Below are 20,321 nucleotides of genomic sequence, written 5' to 3' on the forward strand. Positions count from 1 at the left end.
TTTTGGAGGGCTATATATGTCGAGTGCTTTCACCCTCATTAAACAGTTCAGGTAGCGCCCGTGGTGTCGTCGTCTTTCTTATGTGTGTTGTTTTCTGGCGCAAAATCTTTTCAGTATGCAAGATCACCAACTAGCCCAGCAGTTAACTCTTCCAAAGTACATCTATAGTCAATTTAGCCCAAGTGAAGTTTCGCTGCACTTGGCCTTTAAGTTATGCAGTCGAGGATAGACTTCGTGCAAGACACAACGAGCCGCAATGGGAAGCGAATCGAACCCCGGAAGCCCGGGTTCGATGCGCACCTTGACCGAAATGTACCAAATTTTATTTTCAAAGCCACTAATTTACTTTGTTTACAGGACACTCCTTGAGAAACGTGAAGTCAATACGAGCGTTTTGTGATGCGTTTTTACTCTTTGCGGTGTCGGTAATTTTTCATTACGGCGCAGTTTCGCCAAGGTCAACCGCCAACGTAGACACCTAAGGCATTCGTCTTAGAAACGATTAGACACGACGCGGTCGCTGTCGTGTTGTTTCTTCCCTTTTGCGTTTACACGAATGCAGCGTCGTGTGCGAAACTGAGCATTTTCCGTACCCAATTTACGCTATCTGAGTGTTCCGTACCTGTTGAACGTGTTTCAACAATTTGTCGCTGAGTGGACCTCAGTTGCACTACATCAGCTTCTCCAGAACCAGCAGCGCTTCTCGACAGCAAATCGGCGCACGGTGCCTGAGGTAAGTGAATCCTCTTATACTTGCGCTTCATTCTTTCACCGCCTATAGCTTTTCGACTCTTGCATAAGAAACCTTGGGAAGAAACCTGCCCATTGTCGCCCTGTTTTTGTGTTATTGTCTGTCGTTAAGTCTGCTTGCCGGCGAGAGTGAATGTCAGAATGACACACACACACGCACTTACTTTTAAGTTTTACAGAGACAGAATCTTTTTTTATATCACCCGTGGCCCATGGAATAATTCTAGTCATTTAGCTATGATTTTTTAAAGAGGCGGGCCTCACTTGTGCGAGAAATGGAGACATATTAAACTAAACAACGAAAGTTCACTAAATAACTTGTTAGTTACCTTACGGTATATATTGCAATATTTCAGTCCATCCAGAGCCTTCTGGGAAATAAAGGTTGATTTAATTTAAACGTTCATTTGATTTACTAGCCGTAGCCGACCAGGTTGCAAGGCGTATCATACCACTTGGGTGAATTTCTAGGATGACACAAGTTTCGAGATATTAATTCCCTAAGTGTGCGATGAAGAACATGGGAGTTTCTTTCGTGCTTCAATGAATAGAATATCCCTTCGTTAAGGAGCCGCAAAGTCTTCCGAATTATCGGGCAATCAGAAAAAGCTAATTAGGCAAAGTAATATTTTGCTGAATTTGAGATCCGGCGACGAAAGGTACGCTTCGATGCCTTGCCAAGGATACCTTCACATCGGCGGTACGAAGAGAAGCCAGCCACGCTTTCGCGTCCACTCTGCCTCGACGGCTGACAGTGCCAAAAGAAGCAGCGGGGAGCAAGCGCTTCGTCTGCCTCTCGCACGTCTCCGAAGCTCGACATTGCGCCGTTGCTAAGCGGGCGGGAAGACAGCGCACATGACGCCACACGGCACGGCCACGCTTTGCACACGCGCCAGATTACCTCCTCCGAAACAAGGCGTTCAGCGGCGCTGACAGCCACGCGTGGCCGTGCAGCCGCGGCCTCGATAAAGAAGCAGACGTCGCCAACCTTACCCCCCCTTACTTTTTACCCCCTGCTCTCGCGCACGCTCGACCGCGCGTTACCGCGCGTGAGAGAGAATAAACATTTATTTCGCAAAACAAGTAGAAAATTTCCTCGATGAGTGGGGCCCTCAGTCCAGGGCTCCATTGCCATGCGCGACATCGCGAGCCCGCTGGATCAGCCGTTGCTGTTCCTGCTGGCTTGTGCTGAGCAGCGCAGACTCCCAAGAGGAAAGCGTAGGATTGGGTATAGGAGGAACAGCCGAAGGGTTAGGGCATTCCCATGTGGAGTGGTACACCGTGGGAGTGGTACACCGTGGGTTTGGTCCCACAGTGGGACCAAACCACGGTGGGGACAATAGGAAGGGTATATGGTGAGATGAAAGATATGTAGCATGTGGAGGCAAGGAAAGGAATTGGTCAGCCGTTGGCGCCAGACAGCGGCATCTGCCCTATTAAGCGAAGGATGATGAGGGGGATAGTTATGGCGACTTTTTCGGTAGTGCTCGAGCGTCTCGGTGTACTGTAGGGGCTCTGGCGTTGCGTCGTCTGGGTTGGACAGCTCTTCCGATGGTGCCCGGCCAGTCAGACCTCGGGCTACCGCATTAACGCGTTCATTACCATGGAGTGAGGCGAGTCCAGGCAATACGCACCCTGCGTAACGTGGGAGGAGGGACAGAGGAGAGAATTCGATGTGTGTGTGCAGTCACGAGTCCTTGCGCGAAGGCCCGGCAGGCAGCCTGCGAGTCTGTCACTATGGTGATGGCGGGGTCTTGTGCGGGAAGGGTCGAGGCGTGGACAATGGCCAGGGCTATTGCCCCTTCCTCTGCTGAGCAGCTGTACGTTGTGAGAACTGCGGCACACGCTCTAAGTGCGACTGTGTTGTCAGTTACAGCTAAACACATGGCTCGCCTCCCTGGTAGCGGGCCGCGTCAGTGTACAAAACCGGTGTAATTGTGGTGCCGTCTCCAAAAATGCGTGCCAGGGCCTGAGTTCGGGCGCGTCTACGGCCGGCGTGTCGCCCGGGATGCACATTGCGGGGAATCGGAGCTACCTTGTATGCCAGCGCGTAGAGCAGGAACGAGGCGATATTTTGGGACGTGTGTGGGTGTCTCAGGGACAGGGTAGCCAAGGCGAGAGAGTATAGCGCAGCCCTGACGGCTGCGTCCGAGACGTTGGAGCTGACCGTTGCGATGAGCCTCCAAAAGCTCGCCTACGGTGTTGTGGATACCAAGCTGAAGAAGCCGTTGTGTGGAAACATGTGGAGGCAACCCAAGAGCCGCTTTCACTGCCTTCCGCAGAAGGGCGTCCATCTTCTGAGTCTGAGTGAGATTGTGATAGGGGAGGTGATATGTGAGCCGGCTGATTATCAGAGCCTGTACTATGTGGAGGACGTCTTTCTCGCGAAGGCATGCGGTTTATCATGTGTGACTTGTGCTATCTGCTGACCCAAAAGGTGCGTAGTGTGCGAGGCTTTGCCATCAGACTGAATGTGGAGGCCCAAGATACGGAGTCTAGCTACCTGAGGGATGGGGCTGCCGTGTAAAAACAGGGATACATTGGGGGATTCGTCGGTTCTGCGGCGCCGCCTGTGCACGAGGAGCAATTCGGACTTTTCGGCTGCACAGGCAAGGCCTCCCATGGCTGCATAGTATTGCACGACACGCAAAGCTTCCTAGAGAGCATCCTGGATGGCCCCGTCGGATCCCTGGGTTGCCCAGATCGTAACGTCGTCGGCATAGAGAGCGTGCCGGATGGTGGGTATCTGGTATAGTAAGGGAGGCAGCTTAGCCGTAGTCACGTTGAAGAGGGTGGGCGATAGGATCGAGCCCTGTGGCGTTCTTCTACCTGTGAGTGTGATGACGTCCGACCGGAGCTCTCCTATGCCAATAGTAGCTGTGCGGTCCGAAAGGAAAGCTCTGACGTAGTTATAGGTACGTGTGCTGCATTGGGAAGAAGCCAGATTGTCGAGAATTAGGTCGTGGGAGACGTTGTAGAAGGCCCCCTTGAGGTCCAGGGCAAGAACAGCTCTGGCCTGTGCCGCAGTGGGGCCATTCACAACGTCCTCCTTAAGCTGCAGCAAAACGTCCTGCGATTGGACAAGCGGCTGTGAGAGTGATGTCACGTACCATGCCAGATTGATGGACTCCAACGGACGATGTGTGTGTGCTGTGCTATGTGCTCTCTCTCCCTCTGCCCCTTCCCCATCTTTATCTCCCCCATCCCTCTCCCATGTGTAGGGTAGCAAACCGGCTAAGCTAAGCTGGTTAACCTCCCTACCTTTCCTTCTCCACTTTTTCCTTTCTTCCTTCCTTCCTGCGTAGAGAGGTTAGGGCGGTAGCCGAAGAGTGTATCCGGAAAGAATTGGCTGTCTTCGAGAAAGAGTTGCAGCGGTGAATGTACAACGCGCTCGAAGAGTTTACCTACACATGAAGTTAAGGATATAGGTCGGAGATTCTGGTGGGACAGTGGCTTGCCATGCTTAGGAATTAGTATGATGTCCGCACGGTGCCATTTCTGTGGAAGCGTGCCATTCCTCCAGAGGTCATTGTAGAATGCAGTTAAGTCTTGAATGGCCCGATCATCTAGGTTGCGTAGGAGTGTGTATTGAATCCCATCAGCCCCGGGTGCGGTGTTACGCCTAATGACCTGCAAGGCCGCCTTAACCTCGGCTTCTGTAATATCGGCGTCTAGGGGGGTGGCGTCTATGTGTGGGTAGTCTCTGTAGATAGGGCGGGTGCCCGTAGCATTGCAGCGTTGCTGTAGAGTGTGAAGTAGAGTAGTGTCATCGAGACCTGATTTGTGAAGGATGGTGCGGACTCTGTTGCTAGTGTGTATTTTGGTTTGCGTAGGGTTTAGAGTAGCGACCAGGTCCAAGGTGTGCTTAGCGTGCCGCTGAGGCGATTGCAAAGGCTATGCCAATTGTTGTTAGTGAGGGTGCTCGGGTAGTCATCTGCCTCCGTAGTTAGGCGGGCGATACGCAGACGAAGTTTCCGATTATGTTTTTGCCGCCGCCACCGGCGGGTCAGGCCTCTGCGGGTCTCCCCGAGTGAAGCAAATTGAGATCCACATCGGCGTCTTTGTTGTCGCAGTGATGCGTTGAGTTGCAGTTTTAAGGTCAGTTGGAAGTTTGATCCACTCCTGAAGGGAGGGGGTGTCCTGAGGTGCTAGGGAGGCCCGGTTACGCCTAAATTTATCCCAATTTGTTATCTTAACAGTACGTTCAGGAGTGCGTGTTGGTTGTACCTGCAGTTCAGTAGCTAGAATGTAATGATCGCTGCCCAAGTTCTCCACGAGATTGCTCCAAGAGTGTTGACCTACCCCTCTGACCATCGTGAGGTCAGGGCACGTGTCTCTGCTTACGCTGTTGCCTAATCGTGTTGGTTGATCTGGTTCTGTCAGCAGAGTCATGCGATGGAGCGCAAGAACCTGAGCAAGCCGGCGTCCTTTCGGTGTTTCTGTTATGTAACCCGCACCCAGGTATATGTATACCCCGCACCCAGGGCGGGTGCGGGGTATTGAAGTCGCCTACAATGACCATCTATTTAGCCTCTTTGCATAGATGTGCAAAAAGATGTCCGAACTCATGCTTCCTCGCATTAGGTGCGCTGTAGATCATCATCATCATCATCAGCCTGATTACGCCCACTGCAGGGCAAAGGCCTCTCCCATACTTCTCCAACTACCCCGGTCATGTACTAATTGTGGCCATGTTGACCCTCCAAACTTCCTAATCTCATCTGCCCACCTAACTTTCTGTCGCCCCCTGCTACGCTTCCCTTCCCTCGGAATCCAGTCCGTAACCCTTAATGACCATCGGTTATCTTCCCTCTTCATTACATGTCCTGCCCATGCCCATTTCTTTTTCTTGATTTCAACTAAGATGTCATTAACGCGCGTTTGTTCCCTCACCCAATCTGCTCTTTTCTTATCCCTTAACGTTACACCTATCATTTTTCTTTCCATAGCTCGTTGCGTCGTCCTCAATTTAAGTAGAACCCTTTTCGTAAGCCTCCAGGTTTCTGCCCCGTACGTGAGTACTGGTAAGACACAGCTGTTATACACTTTTCTCTTGAGGGATAATGGCAACCTGCTGTTCATGATCTGCGAATGCCTGCCAAACGCACCCCAGCCCATTCTTATTCTTCTGATTATTTCATTCTCATGATCTGGATCAGCAGTCACTACCTGTCCCAAGTAGATGTATTCTCTTACCACTTCCAGTGCCTCGCTACCTATCGTAAACTGCTGTTCCCTTCCGAGACTGTTAAACATTACTTTAGTTTTCTGCAGATTCATTTTTAGTCCCACCCTTCTGCTCTGCCTCTCCAGATCAGTGAGCATGCATTGCAGTTGGTCCCCTGAGTTACTAAGCAAGGCAATATCATCAGCGAAGCGCAAGTTACTAAGGTATTCTCCATTTACTCTTATCCCCAATTCTTCCCAATCCAGGTCTCTGAATACCTCCTGTAAACACGCTGTGAATAGCATTGGAGAGATCGTATCTCCCTGCCTGACGCCTTTCTTTATTGGGATTTTGTTGCTTTCTTTATGGAGGAGTACAGTGGCTGTGGAGCCGCTATAGATATCTTTCAGTATTTTTACATACGGCTCGTCTACACCCTGATTCCGCAATGCCTCCATGACTGCTGAGGTTTCGACTGAATCAAACGCTTTTTCGTAATCAATGAAAGCTATATATAATGGTTGGTTATATTCCGCACATTTCTCTATCACCTGATTGATAGTGTGAATATGATCTATTGTTGAGTAGCCTTTACGGAATCCTGCCTGGTCCTTTGGTTGACGGAAGTCTAAGGTGTTCCGGATTCTATTTGCAATTACCTTAGTAAATACTTTGTAGGCAACGGACAGTAAGCTGATCGGTCTATAATTTTTCAAGTCTTTGGCGTCGCCTTTCTTATGGATTAGGATTATGTTAGCGTTCTTCCAAGATTCCGGTACGCTCGAGGTCTTGAGGCATTGCGTATAGAGGCTGGCCAGTTTTTCTAGAACAATCTGCCCACCATCCTTCAGCAAATCTGCTGTTACCTGATCCTCCCCAGCTGCCTTCCCCCTTTGTATAGCTCCCAAGGCTTTCTTTACTTCTTCCGGCGTTACTTCTGGGATATCGAATTCCTCTAGATTATTCTCTCTTCCATTATCATCGTGGGTGCCACTCGTACTGTATAAATCTATATAGAACTCCTCAGCCACTTGAACTATCTCATCCATATTAGTAATGATATTGCCGGCTTTGTCTCTTAGCGCATACATCTGATTCTTGCCAATTCCTAGTTTCTTCTTCACTGCTTTTAGGCTTCCTCCGTTCCTGAGAGCTTGTTCAATTCTATCCATGTTATACTTCCTTATGTCAGCTGTCTTACGCTTGTTGATTAACTTCGAAAGTTCTGCCAGTTCTATTCTAGCTGTAGGGTTAGAGGCTTTCATACAAGGCTTTCATACGCTGTAGATATTAAGCACGAACAGGCTGCTATGGGAGCGAGAGCACGGGACCCATTCGAGAACTACGTGCGGTATGGGTGAGGTTTCGAGGGTGTGTTCGATAACGGTCAAATGTTTGGACACTAATGTGGCTGTGAGGTGTGGTGCGTTGCTATTTATTGTGTCTGTGTATGTGTTGTAGCCGGGAAGTGTAGGCGTACAAATCCTGCAACGCTATTACATCGGGGGGATGGGGCTGTGCGGCGATGAATTGCGTAAGGGGTCCGCGTATCCGGCGGTAGCCCCTGCAATTCCATTGCCACACGCTTAGGAGTTGGGGGGTAGCGCGTGTCCCTTTACGGTTTGTGGCCATGATCAAGTATTATTTGTGAGTGTTTTATACCCGGGGAATGTCCGGATGGCTGCTCATTGGCCTGGGAGGTGCCGGGAAGTGAGTGTTCCGGGCACAGTGAGGCGGGTTTTCGGTCCGGTGACTGTAATCGGGCAGGACGAAGGTAGGGATGTGATCTTTGTGTTTCACGTGAAGGGGACAGGGAGCGTTTGGATGAAGGCGGAGAGATCGAAAGTTGGCCAAGTGCAGCCGCTATTTGTTGTTTAATATCGGCCACTATCTGCTGGACAGCAGGTTGCAGGGCCTGTTGTACTAGCTGTAAAAGTGGAGCTGTGGCTTCAGCCATAATGACCTCCTTCATTTTTTGCATTTTTGCCTGCATTATGGCAACCAGTTCTGCCTTTAGAGAGACGGCCATTTCGTTCAGTGCCTGTTGTGTACAGTAGTCGGTGCTAGAGGTTTGTGCGGAGTCATTAAGACGCGGCTCACTGTCAGTCATCATGGGTTGCGGTGTGGGTTTGGGCTTAGAGTGTTGTGTGACGGAAGGGGTGTGGAGATGCGGAGAAGGGGAGAGGTGGGAACTGCGCTGCCCAGAAATGAATCTTGGCAGATTCATTTCCTCTATGGTTAAGGTCCCTCGAACGGCCGCTGCTGGGAGTCCGGCCCTTGGAGCGACTCCGGTCAGTTTGGCGGCGATCCCCGGTCATGTGAGCGTGTAAGACGGGGGCTTCTGAGCAGCGGAGGTTTTCTAGCAGCGTCGTCGTAGTGGTGTTGGGCTCAAGGCCTGAGACTATACACCCTTGCAGGAGGAATCTGGGGCGGCTACGTACGCTTGGACGGCGTGTTGAGTGAGGCCCATGGAGATGAATCGAACTTTCTGCAGCCGTGCCGCGAGGTTGTCGTCCTGTGTGCTGAGCACTGCAAGATTTTGCTCAGTGCGGATGCGGATGATCAGTTCGTTGAGCACGGCGCCGTCCAGCCCCGCTGCTATGCCGATGGCTCGGGCAACAGAAGGATGAGGCCACGCACCGAGGTTCAGGCCGTCTCTCGGGCTGAACACAATCTTGTAGTCGTTGACAGGCAGTGACGGGAGTCGCGTGTTCGTCTTGCAGGGTGCTTCGGCTGTAGGAGGAGGCGGCAGGTTCGCAGTAGCTTCAGCTAAGCGTTTCCTTTTCCGAGCCACGAGAAACCAGTTGGTGCCCTCCTCGGCCTGACCGGACGAAGCGTCGGCGTCCATTGTGTCAGGGGAGCGGGTGCCGTCGGTCTCCATCTGAGCGGAGCAAATTGGCGTGGGAAAGGACGCGCGCCCGCGTCTAGGCTGGCGAGGTGAAGCGCGTATTCGCAACTTTCACGTACGGTGGCGCCGTCGTGCGGCGGCGGCCGGAAACAATCGAAAGATTATACTCGCCGCTGGCTGCCGCCCGTTCGGGTGGCGTATTGGTGTTGTGTACGCTTTTCCTTCACTTTTGGTTGATGTTTTAACGCGTTCAAAGCTCCCGTGGGATACTGAAGGACACTTAACATGCTCAGAATGAGCAAACATAGAAGTAACCGTATTTGCTGCGTGCCGCAATGGGTGCCGAGAGGTAGTTATGCGGTGAGGTGAGCCTTCACTCATTCCCACCGGCTGCGTCCATGAGGAAGAAATTGATTATTAAGCTGCGGATTGGCAAAGCTGTCACAGAAGCGATGAAGGTTTGCAGTGCGCACTTCATGCCGGAGGACTTTTTTTGGAATACGACAGATGAGTGACGATTCCGAGCACTTGAAATCGCGAATAGACGCACCTCCATAAAGACACAGAGATAGCTCTATATTACGTGCAGGGAAAGAAATAATGCGCAACTGAAATGTGTTGTAGGGTGATTGATGCTTGCGTTCTTGCCACTCACGCCTTTGCGGCTACGTTGGAGCGCAAACATTCTCCGTGAAGCCTTGTACCTGCTTCAAAATTTCTTGTTCTCGTTCATGCATTCGTGCTCTGCAACGCCGGCTTGACATTCCACCATTTTGGAATACAGAGATTAGTTTCTCATTTGTGCATCGAAGCAAAGTGACGCAGGCGTAGAGGGACCTGGAATTCGTACCTCGTCTGCCACTTCGATGCGCGGCTGTAACGTGTGCACAGGCGCGCATGACTGCACTCGTAAGGTAACAAATCCTAGTCCAACAAACGTTAAACTACTGTGCAGTGTTCGCGTCGCGAAACCCCAGCTGATCTGCGTGCATATTATTTTATAAAGATAACTGGAAGAATGAAGCGAGCATTGCCGCGGACCCGTAAATATCGGCTATGTATTGCTCAAGACGCGGTAGGACTCACGCAGGATGTAAAACTACCGCAAGAGTGTAGCTTGCACAGCACGCATAAAGCGCAATAACCAAATTACAAGGGTGAATGGTAATCGTATTAGCTCGCAAAAGTGGTCAGATATGGTTTTTTGTTTACTTCTCGTGTTCAACATCCAGCTTTGCGAACACAGGCAGGCATAACTAGACAAATTTTCGCACACAAAACGCTGCTTTTCACGCCGTCGATGTAAAGGACTTCGGTCGCGCGACACCAGGAAGGTTTCTTTTTTCTCGGCACGGCGGCTTATTCAAGCGGTCTAAGTAACAACTTGCAGAGAGCACCACACCGTATAAAAGTTCATGGTACCCGTTCAAAGAGGTCAAATTAATAGAATAGCAAATAGAAAGCACGCTCACTTTAATTAATAACACCGTCGCGGCAAAACTGAAACCACAGCTCGTGTGGTTTGCTTCGAAGCCGCGAAGTTTGTATGCAAAGGCTTTCAACAGTCACGGACGTCGACGTGCACGCTTTTATGCCGCAACACACAAGATCACCAGTGTTTAGGACTTCCTCGCCTTCATGCAGGCTTCGAATCCAGCGTTCTGCTCGCCCAATATGAGCCACTACGCAGGCTAACGACAGCGGGCGTGTAAATTGAAGAGAGATTTAAACATGACGACGCGAAACAACATGCCACTGAGCAAGACGACCGCAGCACTGCACCGACTGCTCTAGTTCTTAATCTCTCGGACAGCCATGTTGGATTTAAGGTGGCGCCCCCTATAGGCCGTGAAAGTTGCGAATAAGGCTCAGCGCGGCGGCCTCGGGGGTCCAAAACTTCAAAAGCCAATAAAATGTGAGTATCTCACCAGATCTTGGAGAAATTGGTCTCGATCGATGCCGCTCGCCGAGCTGCGTCGTTTGATGGTATTTTCAGTGGTGAGAAGGCAGGGGAACCGCTAGTTGATGGTTCGAAATGCGGAGCCCATACAGAGTGCGGCCAGTCACTTCGTTACCGCGAGCTTTTCCACTGCTTGAGTGGGAAGACGGCGCTGATCAAGCCACCATCTTTCTCTGCTCACCCTTGCATGCGTGCCTTCGCACCCACAGCATATGGCGGGCGGGGAGCGAGAGAATATTTTCGACGGCGATGCCGACAGCGAAAATCGCAACAAAATGTACAGGGTAGGAGTCTGTTTTTATACCATTCTCGAGACGTGGGGGAAAAAGCACCAAGATAAGCACACACAAAAAAGTAAAATAAGAAAGTCGCAGTTTCGCCCGAAAGGCGAAGCATCGATTGCCATAGCAAATTAGTAGACAACTATACGAAGTAATGATAGTAGTTTTATGAGGCATATAAACTTGTAAACGTTTGCAGACTAACTAAACTAACAAGGATGGTGTCAGTCACGCACAAGCAAAGGTGAAGACATCTCAGTCGATGACCACGCACACTCGCTGTCAAAACGCTGCAGTGAGGAAACGCGGCAGCAGCAGCGAGCGAATTGATCTTCGTGCTGCCTCTCGCTTCAACACGAACTAAGCGGTGAGAACACAATGCGCACGTAGCTATCAGCACTCGGCGCGCTTTGTCTCCATCGCAGTTCGCTTTAAGCCGTGCGCGGCCGCGCCCTACGCAGTCGCCGCCCTCACCCCGGTGGCTCCCCGCTTTCCTTCCTTGCGCGCGCTAGATTGAGCCACCATCGTCGGCGCAGCCTCGCACGCTTTCACTCGCACATACGGCGTTCGGCGACGATGTTATCGCCCTTGGAATTTATACGGAACCTCATGGCGACGGCAGAAATGCGCCTGGAGTGGCCGTATAATTGTCATCACAATAAAATTCGTTTCAAAACGCACGCGCAAGGTCGGCCCAACTCCGTCCTCAGCCCCGCGCTTCATCGACGATGCGTAATAATGATCACCATGCAGCCTGGCGGGAACACTGCGTGCTGACTCCGCGGCGACTCCAGAGTGCTGCACTATACCCGAGCGGCGTCGGGGCGGTGACTGCCGCGTGGCGCACTTACCGGCGGGCCCGCGTCCGCGATGTTGTGTATTTCGACGGCGTGCACCAAGTGCTCCTTCTGCAGGTTCACCTGCCACCAGGGGTCCTGGATAAACTGTGTGGAGACGCAGGAGCCGGCGGAGATGGACGGTTCCTCGTTGCCGTCCACCGCCAGCTGCGCCTCGTAGTGTTCGTGGGTGGTGTTCTGCTGCGCCGGCTTGCCCCGTGCCACGTTGACCAGCCGAGAAGAGTTGCCTGCGCGCAGAAGCTTGCGGGCTCAGCAGGCCTGGCGGTCGGCGTGGGCGGCGCACGCGTGGCGATGCCATCGAGGCGCGCGCAACGCGTGCTCGGTCGGGCTTTACACCCGTGAACCGCGTCACAAGCTCAATTTGTTGGAACTTGAGACCTGCAAACTGACGCTCACGAGTGCACTGAAAAGCTCGCAACGATAATTTTGGATTGTGGCCCTCAAGTTATGTTCGTATAGGCGGAGAAAAGGAAAAGTGGCTTTATTCCTGCTCCGCACACGTTTGCTACGGGAAATATGACTGGCATGTGGCGAAGACATCTCGGTACGCCACCGAACGACGGTAGTACTGCGGTGTACTGGAATAGCAATCTGATATGTTACAGCAGTATGCCCCGCTTACCTGTTTTGGGCACCAGCGCGGGTAGGAACTCCTTGTAGGTTGCGTGAAATCCTCTGGAGTTTCCGATTTTGCGGAAGCGGTCGTGGAAGACGACGCTCATGACGTTCGTCTCGGAGAAGACCACTCCCTGGCGGTTGAGGTTGCAGTAGCTGCCCACGAGGCTCCAAGTGTCGCTCACGTTGTCGCCGCTGTAGATGGACACGAGCCCCCAGTCGGTGTTGCACGTCCGCGCGCCGGGACTCGGGGCCACATCGAAGTCGTTGAACTGCAGCCGCACCACGCGCCCCGGCGACACCCGGAGAAGCCACGTGTGCCGGTAGTGGCCGCTCGGCTCGTACGACACCAGCGGGTACGGGTAGCTGCGCGCGAGAAGCGGCGCGTCGCGGGGCGCGCACAGGGCTCGGTCAGTGGCGCCCGTGAATGGTGTGGCCGCAAGACTGTTCTCGCTTTGTGCTCTTCAATTACTCTTACAACGAGTGTACGGCAAGTTACGCTTTTTGCTTTTTGTCTGAGCATGCATAACTCGTCTTATGATGAGCCCTTGCTTGTCGCGCATAGCCCAGATGTTCTGCTGTTGTATGAGTTGAACTAACTTTCGGCCCCTTAGCGACCAAGCTTCCCACACTTTGCAGCCAATAAGACCAGCCACTGGCACCTAAAAAAGCATTGACAGCCGCCTCGTTTCATTGGCGTTGCTCTGCGGTATCAACCTCGCTATTCCTTGCGGCGTCCCCAGAAGGCGTCAGCGCTGCGGATCGCCGGAGGTGCGATTCGCGCGCCGCTTCGCGCGCGCTTTTCCAACCGCGACTGTCAGCGGATTGGTTCACACTGCGTTGGCTGAATAGCGTAATTCCGCCACAAGTGATTCAGCGGCACCGAGTAGTACAGCGAGCAGCTGGCTTGCAGCGCCCTTACGCAATGCGTAATTTTAATGCCACCATGCCAAGCGGGTTGACCGAGGGGCCCGATTTTTATTAGTCACATCATAAAAAGCCTTCAAACACGGACACCAAGGTGAACACAGGGGAAATTACTAGTGCCTAATGAATGAATTAATGAAATTAATGAAAATGAATAAATTAATGTAAATGAAAGTGGATGAAGAAACAACTTGCCGCAGGTGAGGAACGATCCCACGTCTTCGCATTACGCATACGATGCTCTACAAATTGAGCTACCGCGGCGCCATTTTCGCATCCAGTTTCTTGGGTATTCATAACTTGAAAGAGCGTAAGTTTGGGCATGTTGGTATTCCATAACTTTTACGTTTTTAGCGCACAAAAAGGGACGAGAGACAGGAGTGTCCGTGTCGTACTTCTGTCTCGTCCCTTTTCGTGCGCCAAAAACGTAAAAGTTATGGGTATTTATGTTTCCTACTAGAACCCTGGGAGTACTAGCCCCGTGCCTCGTATCAACTGCAACCTATAGCTGCCGCTGCTCTCCATTCCCCGACCTATGCCTCCTTCCTCATGTTATCCTTTCTTTCTTTCTCCTTTTTTTCACTGACCTCCTCGTCCTACATACATCGGACTCCGCCTTCCTTTTGCTCCGCATGGTTGCCAATAACGCAGCTGTAAATCTGCCGAAGCGCCGAGAAAAAGTAAATCACTGTCGCAACTGTCCCATTCGGTTTGATGTACCTTAGAACGATCGGGCACCCGGTCTGCTGTCTTTGCTATCGGTGCCCAACTGCCATTTTCTTGTAAACCCTGATGAAGATCGGTTCACCGGTCGAAACTCTTGAAATTAAATATTTGTTCTGTTTACCTTGTAGCATCGCTCAAGTTCTTTATGTTTGAAAGGTAGCCTGAAGAATGTCTCTATACCTACATGCATATAAAATGTCACTGATGAAGGCTGGCCCACCAGCCGAAACGTTTGACAGTCAAAAACAACGTGCTTTCACGTACGTCGTGTTTACTCTTTCGTGTTATACCAACACGGGGCCAGTGTGCCTTTTTCACGGCCACAACTATATATATATATATATATATATATATATATGCAGCCAATAAACGATTACGAAAGGCACAAAACTTATTTCAGAAACCGAAGACTGGGTAGCTCATAGTAAACGACTTCATTTAATCGATTTTCTCGCACAGCTTGATTTTGCGCTGGAAGCGCGATACACGCATTTAGCAAATGGAAATGTCCCTTATGGCGTCTTTAACACTTGTATGTCAGCTGATATAGCGTGCAGGGCCTGTGCGGGAACAGAGAAGACTTGGTTGCATTTTAGTGAGCGCGAAAGCACGTGCAGCAACCTGGCGACACCGAACGACGCCCGGAGGATCCCTTGCTCTCGCTGTACAGAAAACACGAAGCCAGAGCGCGGAGCGTGCAGGGCTGTTTGGCCTAGATAATCGGGCACGCTGCCCAAAGCCAGAGGTGAGCGTCACTGATTACCGAGATAGAGGACAGCTGATTGCTCGATCCCCGCGCAGGAAGAGTACGCGTCTCGGCGTGTGGCAGTTAATGGTTGTGTGGGAGAGAAAAGAAAGCGCCAGGCGATACTCCCTAATGCAAACTTTGAACGCAGCTCGATACGTGTTTCTATTTCGCGATGTCTTGAGGCAAAGGTGTTGAGACCGAAGTCACATCACCGCACCGACTGGCCGTGCTGTCAGGGCCTTCGCAGACGGCAGCGTGGGAGCGCTGGAAGGCGACGAGCGCCATCGGCGCACGAGCGCGTGCAGTCCGACGCTCAACCCCGGAAGGGGCCGCCCCGAAGACCCTGAGAAGTGTACGCACCCGTACGAAGAGATGATGCCACACGGCGCACTGCAGATCGTCTGCGAGCCGTTGACGCCGAGCCCTGCTTCGCACCCGGCACACTCTGAAACGATCGTTCAATGGTAATTTGCTTGAAAAAAAAAGAAAAGAAACACCTGGCCACTGCAACAGCCCCGGGAATGTTGCAGTGGACGATCACGTGGGCAAGCACACGTGAACATCTGGACAGATTATAACAGCAGGATTATTGCGGCACACACGATGGGACAGATTTCAGCTCGTGGTTCAAGAGCGACACGATTCGCGTGTGCCTTCGTGTGAAACTTATTGCGTGTTTTTTTATGCGCCCTGACTTTATATAGTGTAGTTGTGTGACTGAACTTTGTGTTTCTGTGTTCTTTTTTTTTTTAATGTAACTTGACATCAAGACTGAGTGTTTCACGTATGTATAAGACTTTAAACTTGAGTCTAGTATTACGCGATATTCTTTTCTGCATTTCTACGTAAATCGGAGTAGTCGGCTCCAGTTAAACGCGCCAACATCTCCCATATATTTAGAAAAAAGAAAGAAAGGGTTGCGTTAACGCAACAAGTGAAGACCTACCGTATTACTTTGACGGTGCGAAAATGTGCGTGCCCATTGATTGTTATATCTCGCCGTTAAGCGTGTGCTGGGTTTGCATCTCCGCTGTTGATGATGTTATTTCTTGCGGTCACTGTACCAGCATCTATGTGATTTTACCAGTGCGTAACGTACAACACCTATTGTTCGTTCTCCATTTCTCTCAATCGTTCCTTTCACTTTTGTTCTGCTGCACGAGAAACGAGAATCTCTGCTTCGCAGATCCTCTTTCTGCCGCTCTCCGTGGAAAATCTTTTAGTGTCCGAATAAAGAATAGAGGTCAATAAAAAGTAGTAATTGACTTGGGAACACAGCAACAACGAAGCAAAACTTTGCTGTCACGGATGCAATAAGAGCTGCTGCTTCTGTGACTACACTCTATTAATCTGTGAAAATGTCTTACAGGAAGTTACAAAACAAAATGTGCGTTACAATGAAGCATTTATAAATGGGCTCGAAAGCGCTGTTCAGGCAACCGCGGTAGCTTTTCGCCGCCCCCGAAGGCAGCTTCAAACCCATGCACACTGCGGCTGCCGTGAACAGCCCGGGCTGATTTTCCACAGAACGTGTTGTGAAAGTCCGAGTTTGACCGAAACCCGTCTCGTCGGGAGCAGAGATTGCAAATACTTGAAAATCGAAAATTAAAAATACTTTTCAGCTCAGCCTCGTTCACAATCCTCCCGTGTGGCAGCCCTAACGTATGTTTATTTATGGCTCTTATGGTCGGCGTCCAACTTTCAACTACTTACAGCACTTTTTGTGGGAAGAGCAAATCGCAAAGGTCAAAGATAAAGTGCCGCAAAAGCAGGCATTTCACCCATATTGCTACTGTGCACATCGTGGCAGAACTTGAAAATGATAGCTCACTTGTTTCTTCTAGTGTTAGTTATTGGTTTTAGCATGCGGAACTACATCGCTCATTAACATACGGAAGTTACATTTACTACAAAAGAGGGTGGTTCGCAGCATTGGAAATTTTTCACGATTTCAGCATACTGAGCCAAGTTTTTTTCAGCACTTGGCGTTGCTCCAATTTCAGTTCAGTTCAGTTTATTGTCCTTAAAGACCCCCAGAGGGGGTATTCCATAAGGGGTGGGTTTAACATAAGTTCCACATTTGGTACACTTGATTAGTTATACTTAAAGTGATCAATCACACGCTGTAGGAATCGAGACAGGCAAGTGATGCTAACAATGTCAGCAGGAAGGCCGTTCCAGTCTTTGGCTGCTCGAGGAATGAACGAGGCGGAAAAATGAGTGGTTCGGGCGTGCGACTTGCTGACTGGTGCGGTGAGAGATGCGTGCCGCAGGAACGATGTGTGGCGCACGACGAAGGGTACCGAAAAAGGTATTGTGTTTTAAGTGCGGAAATACTGACATCATATGAATATTGTGAGCCTAGCAGCGCGGTTCTGAACAGATTCAAGTGAGGTGATAAGGCACGTTTGGTGCGGGCTCCCGATGGCAGATGCATATTCAAGTTTTGCCCGAACAAGGGACTTGTAGGCAAGCAGTCTTACGTTTTGAGGCGCCTGGCGGAGATTACGTTTTAAAAAACCTAGTGTTTTATTAGCAGATGATATGATGTTAGAAATATGTTTATGCCAAGACAGATCATTGCATACAGTGACACCTAGGTATTTATAGGACTCTGCTAGTTCGAGAGGCATGCTTCTAATTTGGTAGGGAAATACCAGGGGATTACTGCTACGAGTGAAAGACATAACTTTACATTTTTGTACATTAAGTTTCATTAACCAATCGTCACACCTTGTTAGTATGTTGGCGAAGTCTTTCTGCAGGGCTGTTTGATTGCAGGTGTTACGTACAGTTCGATAAATGACACAATCATCGGCGAACATTCGGATATTACAGGACACATGTGAAGATAAGTCATTTATATATATTAAAAATAATAGAGGGCCAAGAACCGATCCTTGAGGGACGCCTGATGTTACTGGCACAGGTTTAGATAGGTGACTATTTATAATGACAGATTGGGAGCGGTTGCTAAGAAATTCAATGATCCAATTCAAAACATCAGGATGCAAATTAAGTCTTGTAAGTTTCAATATTAGACGTTGATGAGGAACTTTATCGAAGGCATTACAGAAATCCAGGAAAATTGCGTCAGCCTGTATGTTACTGTCAAGGTTAGTGTGGACATCGTGCAGGAGAATGGCCAGCTGTGTTTCACAGGAGAAACCTTTGCGGAATCCTTGCTGGGCGGGATGGAAAAAGTGATTCAAGTCAAGAAAATTCATGACAAGAGAGTAGATGACATGTTCCATGATTTTGCAGGGGACGCTTGTTAAGGAGATGGGGCGGTAGTTAACAAGTGAGTTTCTGTTACCTGATTTAAGAACTGGAACGACCTTCCCAATTTTCCAGTAATCTGGAATGGAACCTGAAGAAAGAGACTGGGCAAATATCAAAGATAAATATGCTGCAGAAATAAGCTTAGTGTTTTTTAAAATCTTTGGGTTAATCTCGTCTATGCCGGAAGATGATGAACATTTGATTTTGTCAATGATCGCACAAAGACCGTCTGCATTGAAAGCAATGGCTGGCATTGACGAGTTTATACTAAGCGATGACGAAATGGGAGGCGCATTAGATTCGTTTGTGAACACAGAAGCAAAGGCCGAATTGAACACGTCGGCGCAATCAGAATCATTAATGATTTCGTTCGATTCATTAGTTATCTTAATAGTGCGCGTTTCGCTATCGTTTATAACTCTCCAAAATTGCCTCGGGTTATTGATTAATAGGTTTGGTAGATTATTGTGATAAAAGGAGTTTAGCGTGACGCAGTGCGTCGACGTAGCTCTGTTCGGCTTCATAATATTTATCCCATGCGCATGGGCGTCCTCTCTGTTTGGCGGCGCGATACAGACGCTTTCTTTTGTTTTGTTTTCTAGGCGTTTTAAGGCCTTTGTGAACCATGGTTTTTGCTGATAAGAACGAAAGGCGACTTTAGAAATAAATTTATTTGCAAGATCACTTAGTTGAAGCGCGTCCAATTGCTGTTTCGCAATGGTACGAAGGAATTTCGATCAAGCATTTTGATCAAGAACGCGGCGTGACCGTTTTACAGTGGGCATAATGGCAATCGCTCTTAAAGGAAGCAATAAATCGGCTCAGGCACTGGTGTGTGACAACTCTGTTGGCGTCTTCTCGCTAAGCGTTCCTTCTGGCTTACCGGGCTTCCGCTCACGTGAACCTGTTTGGTATCCAACGAGCGCGACGTGAGCGCGAATCATCTTCTTCGTTGTCGCTCCGAGGGCCATTCGGAGACCGACGGTGCGCGACACAAACAAGGCCGAGCACTAGAGAGATAAAGGCGGATAAGCCAGGCCGCTCGACGGGGCTTAGCCACGCTCCGAAGGATCTCAGTCCGGCACGTGCTAGCAGAGAACTGCGTTGTGGGTGAAAAAGCACTGCCCAGCAGGAAAAGAAAATGTATATACAAGAAGAAGAAACTTTCGCACATCTATACACGCTTTTAGTAAACACGCACTGAGAACGGAGGATTTCTAAGTGCATTTGCTTGCTTTTACTCTTTTCTTAACAATTGCACACTGATGGGAAGATAGGCTGCAGCGGAACCATCTATACCTGTACACAGTTGATAAATAGGCATACATATGTCCCAAGCATACAAACATACTAAGTCTACACACAAAGAACGTAAACAATAGAAAAAGAAACTAAACCAGGACAAGCGACCCACCCGCGTCAAGTCAAGGGTTAATGTACACTGTACAATAAGAAACACACACCCGGTACGTATACGACACGAACGTCACTTTGAAGTAGTCGTGGCGTTAAATACGCAATGCACATAGAGTTAATAAAAATCTACACTTAAGCGCATATCAAGGAGAGTGCTGCCTGCAAAAAAATCCCGTAGGCTGTTGCGTGCTGATACTCGAGTCCTCGAATGTACCACTCAAGTCAGCGAAAGTTAGAAGAAGATCATTGGAGACTTTGAAAAGACCACCAGTTGAGGGTTTGCACTGCTTCGCCTCCTCACTTCCCTACCAAGGTTCATAGAAATTTAGGTAATTATAGAATTTAGCATTTTCACCATTCACTGTTAAAAATTTTCACAACCAGCACGCACACGAACGCCGCTCTCCTGCAATATCACCCGAAGGCTCTACGAGAGGGAGAGAAGCAGAAATGAGGATAAATGATAGGCATGCGAGGTTAAAAGCAGGGCTGAGTCAGCACGAATAGGTTGACGCTGCGTTTGTGGCTCTGACGGAAGAGACGATTCACTGCAGGTTCTGCACCAGCTGACGCTGTGAAGCATGCCGTGCTCCTGTACTTCTGCCGCTAATCGACACTGTGGTGCCAACCACGTCAAATTGAAATTTTATAAACCGGGAGTCGAATTCACTAAGCTTATCGCTCAACCGCGTCTCATGGACACGTGCTAATACAGTGGGCGTCATCACTTATGACCGGCGCCTT

General features: G+C 49.9%; 1 protein-coding gene across 9 annotated transcripts in view; it reads right to left on the reverse strand.

The window, feature by feature from the left end:
- Nucleotides 1-20,321, reverse strand: part of LOC126532264 (uncharacterized) — a 253,753-nt gene that overhangs the window by 134,369 nt on the left and 99,063 nt on the right. For 8 of the 9 annotated variants that reach the window (XM_072288496.1, XM_072288493.1, XM_072288491.1 and 5 more), the window contains exons 6-8: nucleotides 15,240-15,324; nucleotides 12,486-12,844; nucleotides 11,858-12,090 (exon numbers count right to left, since the gene is read on the reverse strand). In XM_072288496.1, coding sequence (XP_072144597.1) covers nucleotides 11,858-12,090; nucleotides 12,486-12,844; nucleotides 15,240-15,324 — 677 coding nt within the window. The remainder of the gene's footprint in view (nucleotides 1-11,857; nucleotides 12,091-12,485; nucleotides 12,845-15,239; nucleotides 15,325-20,321) is intronic. The other variant, XM_072288492.1, reaches the window with a different exon arrangement.

This window comes from Dermacentor andersoni, chromosome 5 (genome assembly GCF_023375885.2).
Source record: "Dermacentor andersoni chromosome 5, qqDerAnde1_hic_scaffold, whole genome shotgun sequence".
Lineage (NCBI taxonomy): Eukaryota > Metazoa > Arthropoda > Arachnida > Ixodida > Ixodidae > Dermacentor > Dermacentor andersoni.